This window comes from Ranitomeya imitator, chromosome 7 (assembly GCF_032444005.1).
Source record: "Ranitomeya imitator isolate aRanImi1 chromosome 7, aRanImi1.pri, whole genome shotgun sequence".
Taxonomy (NCBI): domain Eukaryota; kingdom Metazoa; phylum Chordata; class Amphibia; order Anura; family Dendrobatidae; genus Ranitomeya; species Ranitomeya imitator.
Window position 1 is genome coordinate 66,549,344 of NC_091288.1, and position 22,592 is coordinate 66,571,935.

Here is a 22,592-nt window from a genome sequence, read left to right on the forward strand (position 1 = left end):
TTTGGTCGACGGCACTGCCACTAGGTCCCTCATAGTACAATAAAGTGTCTGGCGGTGGTGGTGCGCACCCAACGTCAGACACACCGTTGTAATATGAGGGGCCCTGGGCCTGTACCGCCGGCCACAAGACAGTCCCCCCCCCCAGGTCAAACAGTGCTCTACGACTTGCAAAATTTTCTCTCACAGCTCCACCAATGTTTAGTCTATGCGCTGACATCCTTCAATGCCTGGCACTGTCAATACCATTGTATTGACATTTTTCTTATGTTAGGCCTTCGAAGCCTGTCTGCGGTCCCTCCTTCCACTAGGCCTCCACTGACCTGTCTACTGCCGCCCGTGTTCCCCTGGAACCAATTTTAAATTGCCTACAGCCAGCCCAATTTATTATGTTAGGGCTTCGAAGCCTGTCTGCGGTCCCTCCTTCCACTAGGCCTCCACTGACCTGTCTACTGCTGCCCGTGTTCCCCTGGAACCAATTTTAAATTGCCTACAGCCAGCCCAATTTATTATGTTAGGGCTTCGAAGCCTGTCTGCGGTCCCTCCTTCCACTAGGCCTCCACTGACCTGTCTACTGCCGCCCGTGTTCCCCTGGAACCAATTTTAAATTGCCTACAGCCAGCCCAATTTATTATGTTAGGGCTTCGAAGCCTGTCTGCGGTCCCTCCTTCCACTAGGCCTCCACTGACCTGTCTACTGCCGCCCGTGTTCCCCTGGAACCAATTTTAAATTGCCTACAGCCAGCCCAATTTATTATGTTAGGGCTTCGAAGCCTGTCTGCGGTCCCTCCTTCCACTAGGCCTCCACTGACCTGTCTACTGCTGCCCGTGTTCCCCTGGAACCAATTTTAAATTGCCTATAGCCAGCCCAATTTATTATGTTAGGGCTTCGAAGCCTGTCTGCGGTCCCTCCTTCCACTAGGCCTCCACTGACCTGTCTACTGCTGCCCGTGTTCCCCTGGAACCAATTTTAAATTGCCTACAGCCAGCCCAATTTATTATGTTAGGGCTTCGAAGCCTGTCTGCAGTCCCTCCTTCCACTAGGCCTCCACTGACCTGTCTACTGCTGCCCGTGTTCCCCTGGAACCAATTTTAAATTGCCTACAGCCAGCCCAATTTATTATGTTAGGGCTTCCAAGCCTGTCTGCGGTCCCTCCTTCCACTAGGCCTCCACTGACCTGTCTACTGCTGCCCGTGTTCCCCTGGAACCAATTTTAAATTGCCTACAGCCAGCCCAATTTATTATGTTAGGGCTTCGAAGCCTGTCTGCGGTCCCTCCTTCCACTAGGCCTCCACTGACCTGTCTACTGCTGCCCGTGTACCCCTTGAACCAACATCAGAAAATATAAAAATAAGTATTTTGCTTATAAAAAAGAAAATACTGGAGAGATATCAAATGCAGACATTTTAACATTAAAAACAAACACATACAACAAAAATCTGGTACAGTACTAAAAATGGCCACCAGCTACAATAACTTTCTCCTGCAAGTAGTTAACTGAAAGTTTTTTTCAATTTAAAACACAGATATGGCATCCACCGAGTGTTGTCCTGTCGCATCTTCTTTATATTATTGCCAAGAAGATGCAAAACAATGAAAATAATAAAATCATTATTTACCAAAAAAATAGAGTAAGTCAAAACCACATTGCAAATAAACATTCATTACAAATAAAGAAGCAGGGCGCGTCCGAGGGTGAGTATATACCTAATAAGAATATAATCACCCTCGGACGCGCCCTGCTTCTTTCCGACAGCCTTCCTTCCTAAGAATCAGCCCTTCCGTGGTGTAGAGGGTTTGTTACACTCCAAGGTGTTCCCCAGGATGCCTTTCCTGAGCTTCGATCTTCATGCTCTCGTTTAGTAGTTGTCGGAAAGTAGGCTGCATTAGGCCTACAAATTGGGTATGGGGTGGAAAGAGATGGTGTGTTACACTCCAAGGTGTTCCCCAGGTTTCCTTGCCATTGCTTCGGTCTTCCGACTCTCGTTTAGTAGTTGTAGAAAACTACACTGCATTAGGCCTACAAAATGGGTATCGGGTGGAGAGAGATGGTGTGTTACACTCCAAGGTGTTCCCCAGGTTGCCTTTCCTGAGCTTCGATCTTCCGGCTCTCGTTTAATAGTTGTTGGAAACTACACTGCATTAGGCCTACAAATTGGGTATGGGGTGTAGAGAGATGGTGTGTTCCACTCCAAGGTGTTCTCCAGGTTGCCTTTCCTGAGCTTCGATCTTCCGGCTCTCGTTTAGTAGTTGTTGGAAACTACGCTGCATTAGGCCTACAAATTGGGTATGGGGTGTAGAGAGATGGTGTGTTCCACTCCAAGGTGTTCTCCAGGTTGCCTTTCCTGAGCTTCGATCTTCCGGCTCTCGTTTAGTAGTTGTTGGAAACTACGCTGCATTAGGCCTACAAATTGGGTATGGGGTGTAGAGAGATGGTGTGTTCCACTCCAAGGTGTTCTCCAGGTTGCCTTTCCTGAGCTTCGATCTTCCGGCTCTCGTTTAGTAGTTGTTGGAAACTACACTGCATTAGGCCTACAAATTGGGTATGGGGTGTAGAGAGATGGTGTGTTCCACTCCAAGGTGTTCTCCAGGTTGCCTTTCCTGAGCTTCGATCTTCCGGCTCTCGTTTAGTAGTTCTTGGAAACTACACTGCATTAGGCCTACAAATTGGGTATGGGGTGTAGAGAGATGGTGTGTTCCACTCCAAGGTGTTCTCCAGGTTGCCTTTCCTGAACTTCTATCTTCAGGCTCTCATTAAATTGTGGTTAAACGGAACAACTGCATTTGGCGTACTAGTTGGTTTGGGGCCTACTATCGGTGTCTGCCACTCCTTGCTGTTCTCCTGGTTTCCTGTCCTGAAATTCCGTTTTCAGGCGCTCGTTAAGTAGTTGTTAATGTTAGACTGCATTTGGCCTACTAGTTGGGTTGGGGCCTACTATCGGTGTCTGCCACTCCTTGCTGTTCTCCTCCACTGAACAAAGCTGTGCCGCCTGTTTACTACGGTTGCCAATTTTGAACTGCATTTCGACTACTTACTGATTTGGGCCTACTCTCTGTGTCAGCCTCTCATTCCAGTTGTCCTCCACTGCAATGCCCCCTGGTTATTCCTGTGTTACCAATTTTGAACTTTATTCTTTGGGCCTATATCTGTGTTTCCTCCTCATCCTGCCCATTGCCCAGCCAGTGATAGATGAGTCTGCTGGTACATTGACCCATAACGCAACATTCCCCGTGCACGCTACACAACAACATTGTGACCCTGCTGAAAGTCAGGTTGCTCTTCCCGCATACCATACCACCTTACACGGGGACAACGAGGTAGGTGCAGATGAAAGTGCAGGTTCCTTCATCAGGTGGGGGGAGGAATACTAGTTGGCGACATCACTGGCACAGGGCCTCTCATAGTACGCAAAAGTGTTGCTGCCGGTGGGAGGCGCCCCCGCCGTGCAAACACACCGCTGTACTTTGAGGGGCCCTGTGCCAGTGCCAATGCCAACGAGTGGGCCCCCCCTGCTTGCTCAGGTTCACAGCACTTGCAAAGTTGAAATACTTACCTCTCCCTGCTCCACTGCCGTGACGTGGTCCAGATTTCCTGGGCCCACTAATTACTTGAACCAGCCCTACCCACCACAACTTTAGCCAAATGACCCCCAATTTCAAATGCCTTACAATTATTATAAGGTAAATTACGCTTGACAAGCTTCATTAAGAAGAATGGATGGTTTTGACATTAAAATGGGCACTCTAGGTGTTTTCCTGGCCCCCACTCACTGCCGACTATGCTGCCCCATTGACTTGCATTGGGTTTCGTGTTTCGGTCGATCCCGACTTTACGTCATAATCGGCCGATTTCACTCGACCCGACTTTTGAGATAGTCGGGTTTCGCGAAACCCGGCTCGACTCTAAAAAGGTCAAGGTCGCTCAACTCTAGTACACACATATTCTTCTAGACAGGATTTACTGAGGCTCCTCTAGATAGGACAGAGAATATTGATTTATTTTACTCGCTTATATAGATCCATCATATTCTACAGCGGTTTACAGCATAGCTTCCAATCATCCCAGATTCAGCTGGACTGTCCTGATTTGAGGGTGCAGTCTCACTGCCCTACATTTCAGGGCTTTTTCCTGATTTCCGTACCCTCCATGCGATTGTCTTCTCTGTGGCGTCTTTATCGCTTCATAGCTCCTCCTCGGGGGCAGGGCTATGCATACATTTACATTAATTTAATAAACAATTCTCTTCTATTTTTGTGACCTGGTCTCCCTGGGAATCAAACCTACAACTTGTATCATTGCAGGCAACAGCTAAAGCAATGAGCCACAGACTTCACTGACAAGAATGGGAAGATTTTCTATACTAGAAGTGGAAGAGCAGGTTCTGAACACAGAGGCAGATGATACTGATACATAGAGATGCATCTGTACAAAGCAGTGCATTTGCATGTCACAGCATTCTAGAGAGAAAATGAAAGTCAGATTTTTTTTACTAAAATAGTATTAAAAATAATAAAAATTAAAAAAATGTAATTTTCTCTTCTTTTCTTGAGATCTGATCTCTTCAGGAATCAAACCCACAACCTGCAAGCTATGAGCCACAGGCTGCACTGACAATCATGGAAGAATTTTCTAAATTTGAAGCTGCATTGCAGGCTCTGGACCCACTGGCTAGGTGCGTGGTCAAAATTTGTTGCAGCACACTACTGATTTGTCCATCTTTCTCTTCTCTAAAAGTTGTGAGGTATGCTTAACAGACATTATCGGCACTGTACCCAGGGCCGTATTTAGAGTTTATGCTGTCCTAGGCACTTTTAGTGCTGCCTCCCCCTTTGGTGAGTATGACACTATCCGCAGTGACTTTGGCAAGAATCGCTGATGTGAAAGTCGCCTTTTGCAGCAGATGGGGCAGTTTTGCTGCATCTGCCGTGTAACGGATCCCTTACAGCAACACTGCATTTGGCCTCATTCATTCCCTATGGGATTTGCGGCACTTGCCGTGATCTGGCAAATGCGGTACCATACTTCCCAACTATTGAAGAAGGGAAAGAGGTATAAAGTTTGCGGCACGCGTAGTGCGCCGCGGCAAATTTCAGGCCACACCTCTGACCACACCCATTTCACAACTAGTCACACCCATATCCACGTCCCAACCACATCCATTTAGCACTGCTGATCACACTGTTTCATAAACACTTAACTGTTGCTTAACTGTTCACAAGAACAGTAATTTTGACAAGGGGTGACCAAACTTTTACCTGCCACTGTACATACATAACGTGACAAGACCCGTTAATGTCCAATGTGAACAATCCAGCCTGGTTAGTACATAAATGGAGGAAGCCTTCCAATATCATAGAACTGATTGTGCATGCAATAATACTGAAACCAGTGCACCTGAATAGTCTGCTCCCATACGCCCCATATGTGGTGGTATCAGGTTTTTTAAATCTATAGGAACACTTTCATTAACAATCATTGTAGTTGGAAAAAAAAATCTGCTTTATACAAATGCAGTGATTGCCATTAGGAATAAGCCAAGTTAATTATGTGTGTACTTGTGCTTTGAAATAACACTGTTGGACGACCTAACGTTTTAAGTTTACTCTTGATTCACATGTAACAATGTAGTGCAGAGTTCACAAAGCTCAGCTACATCTGACAATGCATCAGACATGGCACAACAACCACAAATAATAAATTGTACTTTCAGATGGGCTGATTAGGATAAAACATTTTAAAGGGTACTTGTCAGTCGGTTCTTGCTGCCTAAACCACTCATAGCATGAATAAGAGCTTGGGTACACGATTGCAGCCAAGAATGTTTTTTTCAGAGGAAAAAAAATGTTTATAGAACTATTAGTAGAGATGAGACTAGTCCGGCACCGCCTCTGGACGACCTCTCCCGACACCGCTCTAAATGATTAACAGGTCTCTTCCCTGTGTATACATAGTGAAAGACCTACCTACCATGCCCCCTGAGGAAGGACTTTTACCGAAACGCACGTTGGGGTGGGTTGGAGCTGGTGCGGTCCCCTGTACTCTTGTGGTATGTGCACTTTTACTATCTTCATTTATATCTGCCTATGGGTATCATTGATTGTGATGATATAGAACTGTATGATTTTTTCTTTATACCCTGTGACAGTGTTAAACAATATTTATGTGTGCCTGCCACAAACATCCCATAGGTTTCTCTTTTGGGGTGTGTGTGGTATTGCCATCTGGGGACCAGTATCCACCTCCTAGGTAGCATGAGGTTTTGTTTACGTCCCCTACCTTGCTGTCTTTGTCCACTGTTTTATCGTTTTTTCTAATAAAGATACATATTTTCTATGATATTCTGGACTTGTACACTATTTGTTCTGTGGTTTTGCTTGTTTCATAGTGAAAGACCTGCCAATTAAGTAAGGCAGTGTAGGGAGAATTGGTGTGGCACCAAACTAGTATCGTCTCTGCCTATGATCCCCGGCAGAACAATTTTTTCTCTGAAATGTCGGAATGTTTTGGAGAAGAAAATGCCTGGTTGCAAGCATGCAGCCATGAGCTGATTTATACGACCCGTAGTTTTGGCAGCATGAATTGGCTGACAGGTTCCCTTCAATTATATTTTGTACAACGCAATACAACCTCATCGGTGTTAATAGTACCATACTTTCTGGATTATCAGAAGTGCATAAAAACAGTGAAAAAGAGAGGCTTCGCTACTCTACTACGGCAAGACTTTCCACCCATCATACCATACCAATGACAAGCGGATGACTGTAGATCATGTCAATTTTGAGAAATCCAATCTGAATATATATAAATATAGAAGGTCAAGTTTTGGAGCCAGAAAGACATAAGATATGATTGACTTACCATTCTAGCATCCCATAAAGACAAGGTCTTATCAGCCGAGCTGGTGAGCACAATGTTGGAATATGGCAGGAACTCAATGCTATTCACAGAATCCACATGGCCTCTCATGGTGTACCTGCACCTTTCACTGTCAATGGAAACAGAAAAACCCGGTTACTTAATGACCATCTCTCATAAAACTTAAGTAGGGAGAACTTTTCATGAAAACTTTCCTATGAATTCAGTAATGTAAGCAGTCCATTAATATTTCAAGAGTCTGTATGAAACAATGAATACTCAACTCTGAAAATAGTCTTACGTTGCTGTTGAGAACTAGCAATTTAATTTGCTTTCAGAAATTTGCATTACAATACAAAATAAATTTTTCCAAATGTTAAGTATAGTGCAGGATTTCCCATAATTACCCTAATGTATTCAAAACACGAAGAGAATAACATGGAAAAAGCAATCGTAAAAAAAAAAAAACACACAAGAGGAGCATTTGGAAAGACAAGAGAACCGAAACTCTAATAAGGAAGCTACAAGGAAACCATGGCGTTAATGCGCTTAGTTTGCAAGTCAATATATCAAGTAATTACTATTCTATTGCACAGCAGAAGACGGATTTCGAAGAGTCAAGTTGCCCTCTCTAAGGGCTGCTTATCACTCAATCTGTGCAGAAACGTATATTCCTGCTTTAAATAACACATCCCAGATGAATTTCCTGCAGGGCCCCGAGATGTAATTATAACTCACACCCTTGTATGTCAACAGGGAACCAAGCAGACCATACAGGATCCCAGAGCACACTGTGCATACAGCATCAGCTTCTGGTGATTGACACAAAGGATAGACAAGTGGGCTGCAGAAGGAACTGGGTGAGATTAATTAGCTGCCACAACAGGAAGAGCCTGGTCCAGATATGTTCCAATGTGTAAATGGACTCAGGTGACAGACCCTGACAGGTGGCATGTGGAAGAGTATTCATACAAATATATTACATTTCGCTGAAAAGCCCTCAGAATAATATTTTTGAATAAAATCAATAAGACATTTAGAATTCTTATAAAATGTGTAACTTTCAGACAATTCAGAGTAAAAGTAGAATGTGCGATATGGGAAACATGATGTGTGGACTGTATGGCTTTCAGATTTCGTACTTTGGTGTGCAACATCTCAGCTGACCTTTCTCACTATACAATATGAACATTCAATCCTGGTTATTAATCTGAATCATTTGCAGGCTTGACACCCTACTCATTCCAGAGGGGTAAATAATTGAATCACTACAGCCCTTTATTTCCTTCCTGTAAATTGTTGAGGTAGATAGATACCGATGTAACATTATTAATCCAACACATATTGTATTAACTACTATATACCATAAAGGAGAAAAATATCATGATGCAAAAAACTTAAAGGGTTTGAGCGGCCTTGGGGAGCAAATCTGCAGTTACTCTATATCAGTGTTCCTCAAGTCCAGTCTTCAAGAGCCACCAACAGGTCATCTTTTCAGGATTTCCTTAGTATTGCACAGGTGATGGAATTATTGCCTGTGCAGGTGATGCAACTATCACCTGTGCAATACTAAGGAAATACTGAAAACATGACCTGTTGGTGGCTCTTGAAGACTGGACTTGAGGAACACTGCTTTATATGAAGATTCTCCGGTGCCGGGAGCAGGCAGTCATGTGACCGCAAGTATGCGATTTGCACACTTTCGGCCACAATTCGACTAGACGTGTCCAGCTTCACTCAATACGCTTGGATTGAGTGAGGCCACGCACGTCTAGTTAGCATGTGACTGCATGTATGCAAATCACATACTTGCGGTCACAAGCTCAATGCTCACTGCACCGATCAGTGGTCGCTGTGAGGATTCACAAGTCTGCAGTCACATAAAATGACTGTAGACTTGTACCCCAAATCTGCACAACCCCTTTAACATAGCACAAGGCATTGAACAAGTCAAAAATGTGTCGATGACAGTTTTATCAAGATATCTTATGAAGATTGAAAAAAAGACATAGGTCCATCAACTTCAACCTTTTTGAACCAGTCATACATGATCTACCTCTAGATTCTAGATTATTGTATTTATTAAACATGTTTCTCCCGGGCTAAAAGCCTACAAATTTAAAGGTCAGGTAGTATCCAGCCCTAATTAAAAGCAGCCTTAGGCTGGTGGGAGGAGCACAGCCAAGTGTGGAGGCAGTCACCACCAATGGTATACTGCAAAAACTGACCAGCAGTTTGATAAATATTAGGTTTGGGGTCCCATCATAGAAAGGTTGCCTTGTTGCGGCTAATGGGCTCTCATGAATTGACCAACTTATGCGCTAAGTACTTTCATTTTTATAAGTATATTTTATATATTAGTAATGTAGTACAAAGTTAATATACACAGCTCAAAAAAATAAAGGGAACACTTAAACAATATAAGTTGAGTTTTTTATATCAGTATTTTTAAGCGAACACCAGGAGTGGATAAAAATACAGTAGTGGTACACGTTTCTACTATACTCTGCCTCTTATTATTTCACTCCTGATTTTGGCTTGCAAATACTGTTTAAAATACTGACCACATACTGAAAATGTGAATGTGGTCTTATTGTGATTCTTTACAATAAAACTGTTACACTGGAGTAGTGACACATCGTGGAAGATCAAAAAAGAGACTATAGAAAATGTTTAAAAGGTAATATGTGCCCATAACTTTACTCTGACTGAAGAATTTTCCTCCCCAACATTCCAAGTGTTTTTTTATGCAACACAAAAGTTAGGACAAATGAAGAAATGAAAATTCAATGCAAAAGGAAAATGTCAGTTAAGATTTGGAAATGCATTTAAGAAGATTTATCCACAAAATAGTTTTTTGCTGGTGGTTACAATGACACAGTAACAAAAAACGTAGCACTACGGGGTGAATGCAGATAAACAAGACTTTGTATTTGGAAAATAAATTCACTGTAAAAATTATATGACGTTTCGGTCTAAAATTAAACTTTTGTAATATACATTTTGGTCTAAAACTATACTTTTGTAGTACAAACCCTGGAAAAATTATGGAATCACCGGCCTTGGAGGATGTTCATTCAGTTGTTTAATTTTGTAGAAAAAAAGCAGATCATAGACATGGCACAAAACTGAAGTAATTTCAAATGGCAACTTTCTGGCTTTAAGAAACACTAAAAGAAATCAAGAACAAAAAATGTGGTAGTCAGTAATGGTTACTTTTTTTTAACCAAGCATAGGGGAAAAATTCTGGAGTCACTAGATTCTGAGGGAAAAAATTATGGAATCACCCTGTAAATTTTCATTCCTAAAACTAACACCTGCATCAAATTAGATCTGCTCATTAGTCTGCATCTAAAAAGGAGTGATCACACCTTGGAGAGCTGCTGCACCAAGTGGACTGACATGAATCATGGCACCAACACGAGAAATGTCAATTGAAACAAACAAGAGAATTATCAAACTTTTAAAAGAGGGTAAATCATCACACAATGTTGCAAAAGATGTTGGTGGTTCACAGTCAGCTGTGTCTAAAATCTGGACCAAATACAAACAACATGGCAAGGTTGTTAAAGGCAAACATACTGGTAGACCAAGGAAGACATCAAAGCATCAAGACCGGAAACTTAAAGCAATATGTCTCCAAAGCAGGAAATGCACAACAAAACAAATGAGGAACGAATGGGTGCAAACTGGATTCAACGTTTGTGACCGAACTGTAAGAAACCGCCTAAAGGAAATTGGATTTACATACAGAAAAGCTAAATGACAGCCATCAATAACACCTATACATAAAAAACCAAGGTCACAATGGGCTGAGGACAAGCAATCCTGGACTATGGATGACTGGATGAAAGTCATATTCAGTGATGAATTACGAATCTGCATTGGGTAAGGTGACGATGCTGGAACTTTTGTTTGGTACCGTTCCAATGAGATTTATAAAGATGACTGACTGAAGAGAACATGCAAATTTCCACAGTCATTGATGATATGCGGCTGCATGTCAGGTAAAGGCACTGGGGAGATGGCTGTCATTACATCTTCAATAAATGCACAAGTTTATGTTGATATTTTGGACACTTTTCTTATCCCATCAATTGAAGGATGTTTGAGGATGATGAAATCATTTTACAAGATGATAATACAACCTGCCATAGAGCAAAAACTGTAAAAACATTCCTTGAAAAAAGACACAAGGTCAATGTCATGGCCTGCAAATAGTCCGCATCTCAATCCAATTGAAAATCTTTGGTGGAAGTTGAAGAAAATGGTCCATGACAAGGCTCCAACCTGCAAAGCTGATCAGGCAACAGCAATCAGAGAAAGTTGGAGCCAGATTAATGAAGAGTGCTGTGTGACACTCATTAAGTCCATGCCTCAGAGACTGCAAACTGTTATAAAAGCCAGAGGTGGTGCAACAAAATACTAGTGATGTGTTTTTTTGTTTGGTTGTTTTTCATAATTGCTTAATTTTTTCCCTCAGAATTGAGTGACTCCATAATTTTTCCCCTGTTTGGTTAAAAAAAGTAACCATTACTGACTACCACATTTTTTGTTCTTGATTTCTTTCAGTGTTTCTTAAAGCCAGAAAGTTGCCATTTGAAATTACTTTAGTCTTGTGCCCTGTCTGTGATCTGCTTTTTTTCTAAAAAATTAAACAACTGAATGAACATCCTCCAAGGCCGGTGTTTCCATAATTTTTGCAAGGGGTTGTATACTGGAACATACAAAGGAAAAAAAAATAATAATTAAAAATTGAACAAAAAACATAACTAAATACGGATGAGTGAGCACTAAAAATGCTGAGATGCTCATTACTGAAGCCTAGCAATTCCTAATGCTTGGATGCTCATTTCAATTAATGAGTATAATGTGAGTCAATGGGAAATCTGACCATGTTTCTAGTGGAGCCTACAAGGAGGTCTGGGAGGCACTGAAAATGTTGAAAGGGATGGGAAAAGTGCTGAATGGAAGGAGAACAGCATGGTGAAGACCCTTGGAAGCATCTCTTACTCCTACTCGCTTCTGAGAACAATAGTGTCACACTTTTACTCCACTTTAAAGAGAACCTGCCAGGTTCCACATGCCCTCCAATCCAGCATCATTGAGCTATGACCGAGTGACCAGAAGCCATCTTCTGAACTTCCGGACATGCACAGTGTAAGTCTCTCTAAGCCAGGAAGCTTACACCTGGCTTCAGAGATAGAATGACGCTGCCAAAATGAGAGGTGTGCGTGCAGAGATTTACATGAGCTGGCGATGAGGCCGGATCGTGCAAATTATGTTATCATGCCAACAGGGGTGTGATAACAAGGAAAGAGGGCTCACTAGTCTGGGAAGCTAACACCCCATCAACCAGTCAAATCCCTTATTAGCATAGGTAAATAAATTGGAGGTTTTCAATGCATTTTAAAAGCAGTTATTTAACTGAATTTTCTTATACAGGGCAGTAGTTTAATCACATATAGCTCAATGCTGCTGGACTGGATGGCATTGGGGACCTGACAGGTTCCTTTTAAGGACTGACAATAAAACATTCAAAATCGACAAGAAATTGAAGTTTGCAGGAAAAAAAGTGTTAAGAAACTTTCTTTCCTTTAAATGACTTGTATATAATGCAAAAATTAAAAAAAAAAATATTGTAATAAAACGAAAAAAAAATTTTGTACATTTTTATATTTTTTTAAATTAAAAAATTGAATATTCAGTGTAATTTATGAAGAAAGCAAGAACTGCCAAAAATTAGATGGGAAAGGAGCTCAAATACACCATGTATTAGACATAAAGACATAAAGATGTGCTTCATGCATATTATGTTGAAATTCTCATGCAGTGGTAGTCCTAGATTCATAAAGGCTATGCACTAAGTGCAAAGCCTGCCAAAAATTATAAGAAGGGTCATCCATACACCCTTGAAGGCATCAACTGCAGTGCTTTAGTGCCTCATTCAAATATTGTGAACAAAGTGTAGTTGTGGTAATCCTGCAAAAAAATTACAAAAGTGTAGTTGATGTACTCCTACACTCATAAAGGCTTTGCACAAACTTATAAGAGGGTCATCCATTGACCCTTGAAGGCAACAACTGGTGGGCCTCATTGAAATATTGAAGTTTAAAAACACTTTGTGTGCTGCTGTCATCGGGTAATGTGGAAAATTTGGGGCTAAATCCAGACCTTGATTATTTTTATCAGAGTGAGTCAGTCAGCATTTTTGTTGACAGACGAAAGCGCCTGTCTGTTATGACCCCCCGACAGCACTAAAAACCCACTTTGACAAGACACTAGCGGCAGGTCAGCTTAACACCTCCAACGCATAGGACGATGGGGAGGAAGGTCTTGGCATCCCTGCTCTTAGAACACATCTCCAAAGTCTGACAGGTATTTAGGCAGAGACTGGGTATCCACCCTTGCAAGCCAGTTGCCCAAGCAGTGTCCTTGACAATACTCACTCCACTTTACCACCTTCCGAGTATGCAAATCTATCACAGTGCAGAGTGAGCAAAGGAAGTCCAAGAACCACAGGAGGGGGCAGAGCCTCTAGCACTTAACAGTCAATAATAATAATAATAATTTTATTTATATAGCGCCAACATATTCCGCAGCGCTTTACAAATTATAGAGGGGACTTGTACAGACAATAAACATTACAGCATAACAGAAATACAGTTCAAAACAGATACCAGGAGGAGTGAGGGCCCTGCTCGCAAGCTTACAAACTATGGGGAAAAGGGGAGACACGAGAGGTGGATGGTAACAATTGCTTTAGTTATTCGGACCAGCTATAGTGTAAGGCTCAGGTGTTCATGTAAAGCTGCATGAACCAGTTACCTGCCTAAGTATGTAGCAGTACAGACACAGAGGGCTAATACTGCATAAAGTGTATGAGAACATGATGCGAGGAACCTTTTTTTTTTTTTTTTTTATTATAAATAGGCCACACAGGGATCGTTAGGTTAATGCATTGAGGCGGTAGGCCAGTCTGAACAAATGAGTTTTTAGGGCACGCTTAAAACTGTGGGGATTGGGGATTAATCGTATTAACCTAGGTAGTGCATTCCAAAGAATCGGCGCAGCACGTGTAAAGTCTTGGAGACGGGAGTGGGAGGTTCTGATTATTGAGGATGCTAACCTGAGGTCATTAGCGGAGCGGAGGGCACGGGTAGGGTGGTAGACTGATACCAGGGAGGAGATGTAGGGTGGTGCTGAGCCATGGAGTGCTTTGTGGATGAGGGTAGTAGTTTTGTACTGGATTCTGGAGTGGATGGGTAGCCAGTGTAATGACTGGCACAGGGTAGAGGCATCGGTGTACCTTCTGAGTAAATGGCCACTACATGTAGATGTAATGGCTTCAGTAAAATACCCCTGTCTCAAGGGTGCAGAGTCGATGGTGTTTATGGGTATAAGTCTGGACAGTGTATGTGATTTGAGGCCCTGGACCTGGATGAAACTAGCATTGATCAAGATAATCCCGCCCCACTGTCCAGAAAGGCAGAAATAACCACCTTATTTTTGCCCAGATGGATTTCAACAGGCAGAAAAAACTGTGTCCAACCCACAGGAGATATGTACACCCAGGCTGCTAACCTTCTCACAATGCAGGGCTCCTTAGTTTTTCGAAGACTATTTACAGTGAGATAGTGAAGGACACGTGTCCATGAAATGACCCTTTCTACCACAATAATATATACTCCCCTTTGTGCCACACAGCAGAATGTATTCCAAAATGAGTTGCCCCACCCAACTGCATGGGTTCCTCAGATGCCTCAGACCAAGTTTCCATTGGCCCCAGACCTCCCGCACATTGGGTTGTCTCTTTATGTCTCTGGTGAAGACGGCGATCCACCCAGATAGTCAGAGACATGGCTGTCTTAAGGGAAACTGGAGTCTCATACAGGGCTAAGGTATCCTTCACCCTTACTGATAGCCTTTCACAGAGCAGGCTATGGAGCATGGGGTCATTACACTTAGTGTCAGTGGACCACCTCAAAAACTCGGAGCAATACTCATCAACTGGCTGGTCTCCCTGCTGAAGCTGACATCGTGGACTCAGCCAGGGAGATGCGGTTGGGGTCATTGCATATATGACCTAGCGCCAGAAGAAATTCCTCCACTGTTTGAGCAATCGGAAGTGAGACGGGAAAGTATGTCCTAACACTAGGAGTCCCCTTGCTCACCCTGTTCCCCAGATGACTTCTGAATGACTTCTGATAGTGAAAATGCCAGGGCCACGTACCTTGCCTTAGCTCCTGATTCCAGCAAAAACCACCATCGTTCTGTCTGGTCTGTTATTCCTTTCCAAAGCTCTGCTCCAGTGTGCATTTTTTCTCCTTGACAAATTAGCTTCAGCAGAGCCTGTTGCCACTATGCTTAGGCAGTGCTGTACAGCTTTTATCTTCCAGCTGATGTGGATGATGTGCTCTGAGATAGCACATGAGAGATGGAAGAGGAACAGGAGGGGGTGCAGAAACTGCGGTAGGAGGAAACCCTGATAGAAGTAGGGTCAGCAATCCTTGGCGTCTGGAGCACATGTGCCGTGCCATGGTGTGACTCAACCCCAGCCTCCACAATGTTCATCCACTGTGCAGTCAGGGAAATTAAGCATCCCTGGCCACAAGTGCTTGTCAACGTGTTGGTCGTTAAGGGTACGATCTCAGTAACTGTGTTGGTAAAGGCACTGGTGATTTCCTGGACACATGCTGGTACAAGGCGGGGAAAAAGTGACAGCTTGAGACCGAGTACTGAGGGACTGCTGCCTAAATGGCAACACTTACATGGCAAGCAGCCTGGAAATGTGCCTGTTTAGTGTTTGAACCTGTGGGTGGGGGGTTGGGAATTTTTTTTTTTGTTCCAAGGCATGGAGTATGGACAGCTGAACGCTGTGCTGGAACAAGTTTTTGCCAGAATGTGCAAGGACGGGTGACATGTGCCTTATCATGCTGGTGGAGTGTAAGGTCTTAGTGGTCATGCCCTTGCTGATCTTGTCATGGCACAGGTCACAAATTACCATTTTTTTGCCTCAGAACTATCTTTAAAAAGTCGTCCCAGACTGGTGAACACCTAAGTCTTTGATGGAAAAATTCATGAGTGTTGGTACTCTGTGGAACAGTTGCCCGCCTTATCCCTCTGGTCACTCCCTCTTTCTGCCTGTTTCAGTGCTGCAGATCCCTCTCCCTCAGCGCTGCTGGCCTCGCTCTGCATGACATATTCACATGTTGAGTCGCTGACTTCATCATCCATCACTTCTGTGGAACACAATGGTCAGTGAGTGCTCTCATCCACTGGCCCAGCTGCCTTTAGAAAGACAGCATGGACTAGGGCTCATCCAACTGAATGCCTGCACTCGATCCTGGTGGGCATAGTACTACTCAGACAGCACAGGGTGAGGGTAAAACAGTGTGGCAATATTTTATTTCCCTACCAACATATGATACCATATAATAAAGTGCCAGAAAATACACAATATGGTGCAAATTACAGAGTTTCAGCCTTCCGCTAGCTCACCAGAATTAGAGCAGCTGCAACTTTGGGACTTTTAGGGCGGACTACCCCCACCAATGGCACCCAACTTTTCGCGGGTACCTACTGAGAGGTGGTAATGACAAGCTTAGGAAGATGACGGTCCATTGAGGTATGTGGCCAGTTGACCTGATCTTCCCATTCTGGCTTCTCCGAACATCTCCAAGGGGCCAGGTGGCCTGATTATCTGGATTCTCCAAATATTTTTGAGGGTTCAGTGATGGTAAATGGAGCACATCTGTATTCCTCCAGCTAGAGCCATGGACGACCCTTAAGCTGGCATCATGTAGAATCTATCTGGAAACAGGGGAAGATCCCCTTTTATAGTTTACCACTGTCCTTCAGGCCATCATCCACAGGTCAGATGGAAGGTGGGATGAGATCATCTATCATTGTTCGAGTATTCAATCAATTTGCATTATTTATATTTCAATGTTTGCAGGTAAACAAGCTGCGTGGACTGGTACCATAGGTAATCAACATATTGGTAAACATCCATTATTCAATGACCCTGCATCTCTGTCCTCCAAGGATAGCAGCACAATATGTTGCAACAAATATCAATTTAAGAGTCAACGTTCAGGCTCATATGAACCATGGCCTATGTCATTTGACCCACCAAAGAAAAATACATCTGGCCTAATTAAGAATAAATGCTGTGTCATCATACTCTTGTCTTCCACTGACACACCCTGGTACTCCTGAATTGGTGACTTAACAACAACCTGACATATCGACAACATCATCATCTACCTCCTTTGACAAAATTTGCCTTTTCCCACTGTCGTTTTCTCTCAGCACCTATCATTGCAATCATCCTGCTTACCAGGTTTCTGCCAGCTACTTGCCTATAGTTTGTAGAAATACCATTGTAAATAATGATGAGACCCTCTCCCCTTTATCGACCTTAACCTCGACATCAGGTCTTGGAGAATGGGAGTCTAGAAAAGCTGCTGTTACAAGACGGCATTTTAGTTGTCTCTTTCTATGCTCCCAAAACGAACAGAGGTCTTTTATGGTTGGGAAATTAACATTCTCCACTCCTACCCCAACTACCCTCCTTCCCATCTCAAATATCTTCCTAAACACATCCCTATCTGTACTTTTGGTATAAACATATTCTATTTTTATTGTTACTTCTTACATTTTTTGTGATTATGTCCCCTGCATCCTAATTCCTAAAATCCAATAAACAATGAATAAAAAAGACTTCAGAATCATTGACTTTTAAATAGTGATACAAGTTGATGATTATTTGTTGCCTGTGCACATTATGATGTGTTGAAACTATTGCAGGCATCAAGCTTCAAATCTTGCATTTGATTATAAGAGTTCTTCTTTTTCCTTTGTTCATCTCTGTGTATACTGCTATAAACATTCTTCAGATCACGTCTGTGATTAAATAACTGATCCACCACATGCCTTGACCTATATAAACTACTCCAGAAAGAATATTACGGGAGCGACAGAGAATTATGTGCAAGGAAAGAACTTGCTACTCACTTCCATTGTCTTTTGTAGCACAGTTACCACATTGTCAGGGAAGGAAATTACATTTTTACAAATGTTAAAAGGTTGAACAAACACACTCTTAGGTTTTATGTTTGTCAAGGTGCTGCTTGTTTTGCTTTTATTCAGTTGGAATTAAAAATACTTAAAAATGTTCATAAGGAGTGAGATAAATATGAAAAAAAAATGTGTTTTTGCAAGCAAAAGTGCAATGAAATTCATCCAGAATTCAGAAAACTAGTGCCACCTATGAGTGACAATACTTGAAGTAAATGTCTCAATTGTTGAGTTTATGAGTAGAGTAACAGTTCTTTGTGTAAGATCCATTTTGAAAAGTCTTAGGCTATGTACACATGATGTTTTTAAGACCCCGAAGCACTTATAAAGGTATTCCTTGCCAGTGGTCTTTTTCCTGAACCGGATCCTCTGGTGCTTTTGCTGTCACTTTTGTGGCAACTCCACCACCGGTGTCTTTTTTTTCTGTAATTTAAACTATAACTAGCGAGTTGCTCCCTAGTGGAAGCCACCTGAGGAATGAACATGGTACTTCTTTTAACCACTTCACAGTTTCCAGACCAAGAAGTGACTAAAATAAAAGACTGATCATTTGTATAGCAATGTCGGTTTTACATTGCTGTCCATTATGTTCCCTATTTGTAGCCGTTTCCTTATGTTTTTAAGGCAGATTCCTAGTGAAATCCTCCAGAAAAAGACATTGTGTGCAGATATCCTTGGGATGGAATCATATGTGCAGTCTTTGTGGCAGTTTTTTAGGGTAACGTCACAATATACGATTTACCTACGATCACGACCAGCGATATGACCTGGCCGTGATCGTAGGTAAATCGTAGTGTGGTCGCTGGGGAGCTGTCACACAGACAGCTCTCCAGCGACCAACGATGCCGAGGTCCCTGGGTAACCAGGGTAAACATCGGGTAACTAAGCGCAGGACCGCGCTTAGTTACCCGATGTTTACCCTGGTTACAAGCGTTAAACTAAAAAAAAAACAAACAGCACATACTTACATTCTGGTGTCCGTCAGGTCCCTTGCAGTCTGCTTCCCTCTGCTTCCCGCACTCACAGACTGCCGGCCGTAAAGTGAAAGTGAAAGCACAGCCGCTGTGCTCTGCTTTCACTTTACGGCCGGCAGTCACAGTGCGGGAAGCAGACGGCAAGGGACCTGACGGACACCAGAATGTAAGTATGTGCTGTTTGTTTTTTTTTAGTTTAACGCTTGTAACCAGGGTAAACATCGGGTAACTAAGCGCGGTCCTGCGCTTAGTTACCCGATGTTTACCCTGGTTACAAGCGAACGCATCGCTGGATCGCATCGCTAGATCGGTGTCACACACACCGATCTAGCGATGACAGCGGGAGATCCAGCGATGAAAGAAAGTTCTAAACGATCTGCTACGACGTACGATTCTCAGCAGGATCCCTGATCGCTGCTGCGTGTCAGACACAGCGATATCGTAACGATATCGCTGGAACGTCACGAATCGTACCGTCGTAGCGATCGAAATGTTATAGTGTGACGGTACCCTTAGCCATGGCTATAAGCAAATTCAAGGGATATGTTGCATCCACCTATTGCTTAGGTTCAAAAAAACAGAACCTCAAACTGAACGTTTATTAGAAGAGCATTTTCAGCGTTACAAGAATATAGATTATTCTTTTGGTGATACAGGAAAACACTTAAAGGAGGACAATAGTTTCAACAAACTTTGCATAAATCCATAGAATAAGTGATTTTGTATCCTTCCCTTGCTTACAGAACTCATCATTCATTCTAAATTTATTGGTAAATCCAGTCTTTGAGAGATTAGACAGACTTTTAGCTCAATGAGGGATCAGGTTACTTTCTCACAATAGAAGGCTTTAGAGAGGGGGATTGGGATAAGCAGATACACACTAAAGGTACCGTCACACATAACGATATCGTTAACGACATCGTTGCTTTTTGTGACGTAGCAACGATATCGTTAACGAAATCGTTATGCGTGACAGCGACCAACGATCAGGCCCCTGCTGGGAGATCGTTGGTCGCCGGGGAAAGTCCAGAACTTTATTTCGTCGCTGGATCTCCCGCTGACATCGTTGAATCGGCGTGTGTGATGCCGATTCAGCGATGTCTTCACTGGTAACCAGGGTAAACATCGGGTTACTAAGCGCAGGGTTGCGCTTAGTAACCCGATGTTTACCCTGGTTACCATTGTAAATGTTAAAAAAAAAAAACTACATACTTACATTCCCGGTGTCTGGTCACGTCCCTCGCCTTCAGCTTCCCGCACTGACTGTCAGCGCCGGCCGGCCGTAAAGCAGAGCACAGCGGTGATGTCACTGCTGTGCTTTACGGCCGGCGCTCAGTCAGTGCGGGAAGCTGAAGGCGAGGGACGTGACCAGACACCGGAATGTAAGTATGTAGTGTTTTTTTTTATTTTTACAATGGTAACCAGGGTAAACATCGGGTTACTAAGCGCGGCCCTGCGCTTAGTAACCCGATGTTTACCCTGGTTACCTGGGGACTTCGGGATCGTTGGTCGCTGGAGAGCTGTCTGTGTGACAGCTCTCCAGCGACCAAACAGCAACGCTGCAGCGATCGACATCGCTGCAGCGTCGCTTAATGTGACGGTACCTTTAGACAGTATCGCTGAAGGCTCTTGTAAGTGTAGCTGCAATGTTTAGTATTGATTCCATGCCCCTGTTTCTAAAGGTGTGCTACAGCGAGATGGGGGCAAAAGATCTCCTCTTCTCTAAGTTTGCTGTGCAAGGTGAACTTCAGAGCTGCTAATCTCCGCCTACTACCCAAGGTAAAAATTCTCAAAAAAACATTAAGGGCCCCACTAATAGCATGCCAATACATTCATGTATGTCTGTGCCTGGCAATTTTAGTTGACACTGAATATACGCAGGTGTTTTGAAAATGTTCATCATTTGCATATCATTAAAGGGATGGTCCGACATACAAAGTAATTTTCATCCTAAATCTATTTAGTGTAATAATAATCTAAAATATTTTCTACTATACTTGAATTAAAAATTGCTCATGCTAAACTAGGTGCTTTATTTTTTTTTACTACTTCCTTTTTTGATGAAGCTCTGTTTGAGAAATCCTGTGCATGTCGGGAAACTCAAATGAAGCTTCATCAGGGGGCAAAGGCTGCCGCAGCCTGTGCCCCCTCCCTGAAACAAAATGCCATAAGTGACAATTGTTTCAGGGGCTGGGCTAGTTCCTCTGTTATGTGCACTGCGCGATGTGCACAATGACAGTGCACTCTCTCTCCGGTTCAGATAAGCAGAAAAAAAAGACATGGACAGCATATCCAAATGTAATACATTAATCTATTGCAATTATGCACATTTTTCAAATTTGAACATGAGGTTCTTAGATAATATTTTGATCAGAACATGTAAGCCCACTGCAACTTCACAGAAAGCCTCTCAGTGGGACCCTAACCAGTATAGATGCAGCTCTGTGAGGCAGCCGCCGCCGCCATGATAACCGCGCCAACAGGGAGGTGCACCCAGAAGAACCTCAAGTTTAGCATTGTAAATTTTGCTCAGCCAAAATAGATCAGCATATAATATTTTGTTGTGCAGTGCACAACTTTTCTACTTTGGTATATTACAAAAGCAAACTTACAATACGGCCTAATTATTAATTATTAGGTATTACTTTCACCAAAGTACTAGCGATTCCTATATAATGAGACTCCACACCACGCCGTACAGCACATTAAAAATAGCTCAGATTATTCTACTACGAATCCAATGAAAACAATAATAAAATAGGTCCATACACAAATTTAAAATTGAATGTGCACATACACTGTTATGTTACCACCATATATGATATAATAGTTAATGTGGTTGAGGTATAATGTACATACAAGTTTCCTTATTCAATACCACAACAGGAGTTCTTTGCAAAATATAAGACATTTCCAAAATCCACCTGAAAGATCAAAAATTGAATACAACACTGCAAGCCGAGTAAAGGTTTGTGAGCCACGTGAAATATTCTGCTATAAAAAGGCTGAAAATCAATGAGCAATTTTAGCACTCGTGTTGACTAATCTCCTCTTGGACTTATCTGCTGGTTTATATCTAAATTGTTCTACAGCATAAAGCAGATGACATTTTTGTAAGCTCTGGGATTTAAGTTGTACTTGGAGACTTACTAAAACATCTAGGCTGTCTTCGGCAAAAAAAATAAAAAATCTTGTCAAATATTAATCCAAGAATTCTATTTTCCTTCATGGTTTCATTTTGTAACAAATATAAAAAGTTTTTTTCTATTCTGCCACAAAATAATAATTTTCACTGTTATCAGTACCATAGCATAAAAAATCAATACAGGTCTGCATTATGGAGCAGTTCACATCCCATGTAAAAGTGGAACTTTTTTTTAGCACAAATGCATGGCGTGGAGGAAAAGTAGACCGCACACCAAAACTAAACTTTCTCCTAACTGTGAAGAATGGAGAAAGTAGCAACATTTTTCTGGGCTGCTTTTCTGCCTCAAGGCCTGGTTGCCTTGTAGTCATCAAGGGAACAATTGTGTCAAAGGCATATCAATTTTTTTTTACAAGAGAACGTAAGGGCAGAAGTAAATAACCTCATGTTGAAAAATATTGAGTGATACAACAAGACAATCCTTGACCTAAAGAACACAAGTAAATTAACTGATGAATGGTTGATAAAGAAGAACTTC

At 42.5% G+C, this 22,592-nt stretch overlaps 1 protein-coding gene across 2 annotated transcripts in view; it reads right to left on the bottom strand.

Annotated features, from left to right (window-relative positions):
- Window positions 1-22,592, bottom strand: part of SPAG16 (sperm associated antigen 16) — a 1,289,960-nt gene that overhangs the window by 470,968 nt on the left and 796,400 nt on the right. For both annotated transcript variants that reach the window (XM_069733408.1, XM_069733409.1), the window contains exon 13: window positions 6,857-6,983. In XM_069733408.1, coding sequence (XP_069589509.1) covers window positions 6,857-6,983 — 127 coding nt within the window. The remainder of the gene's footprint in view (window positions 1-6,856; window positions 6,984-22,592) is intronic.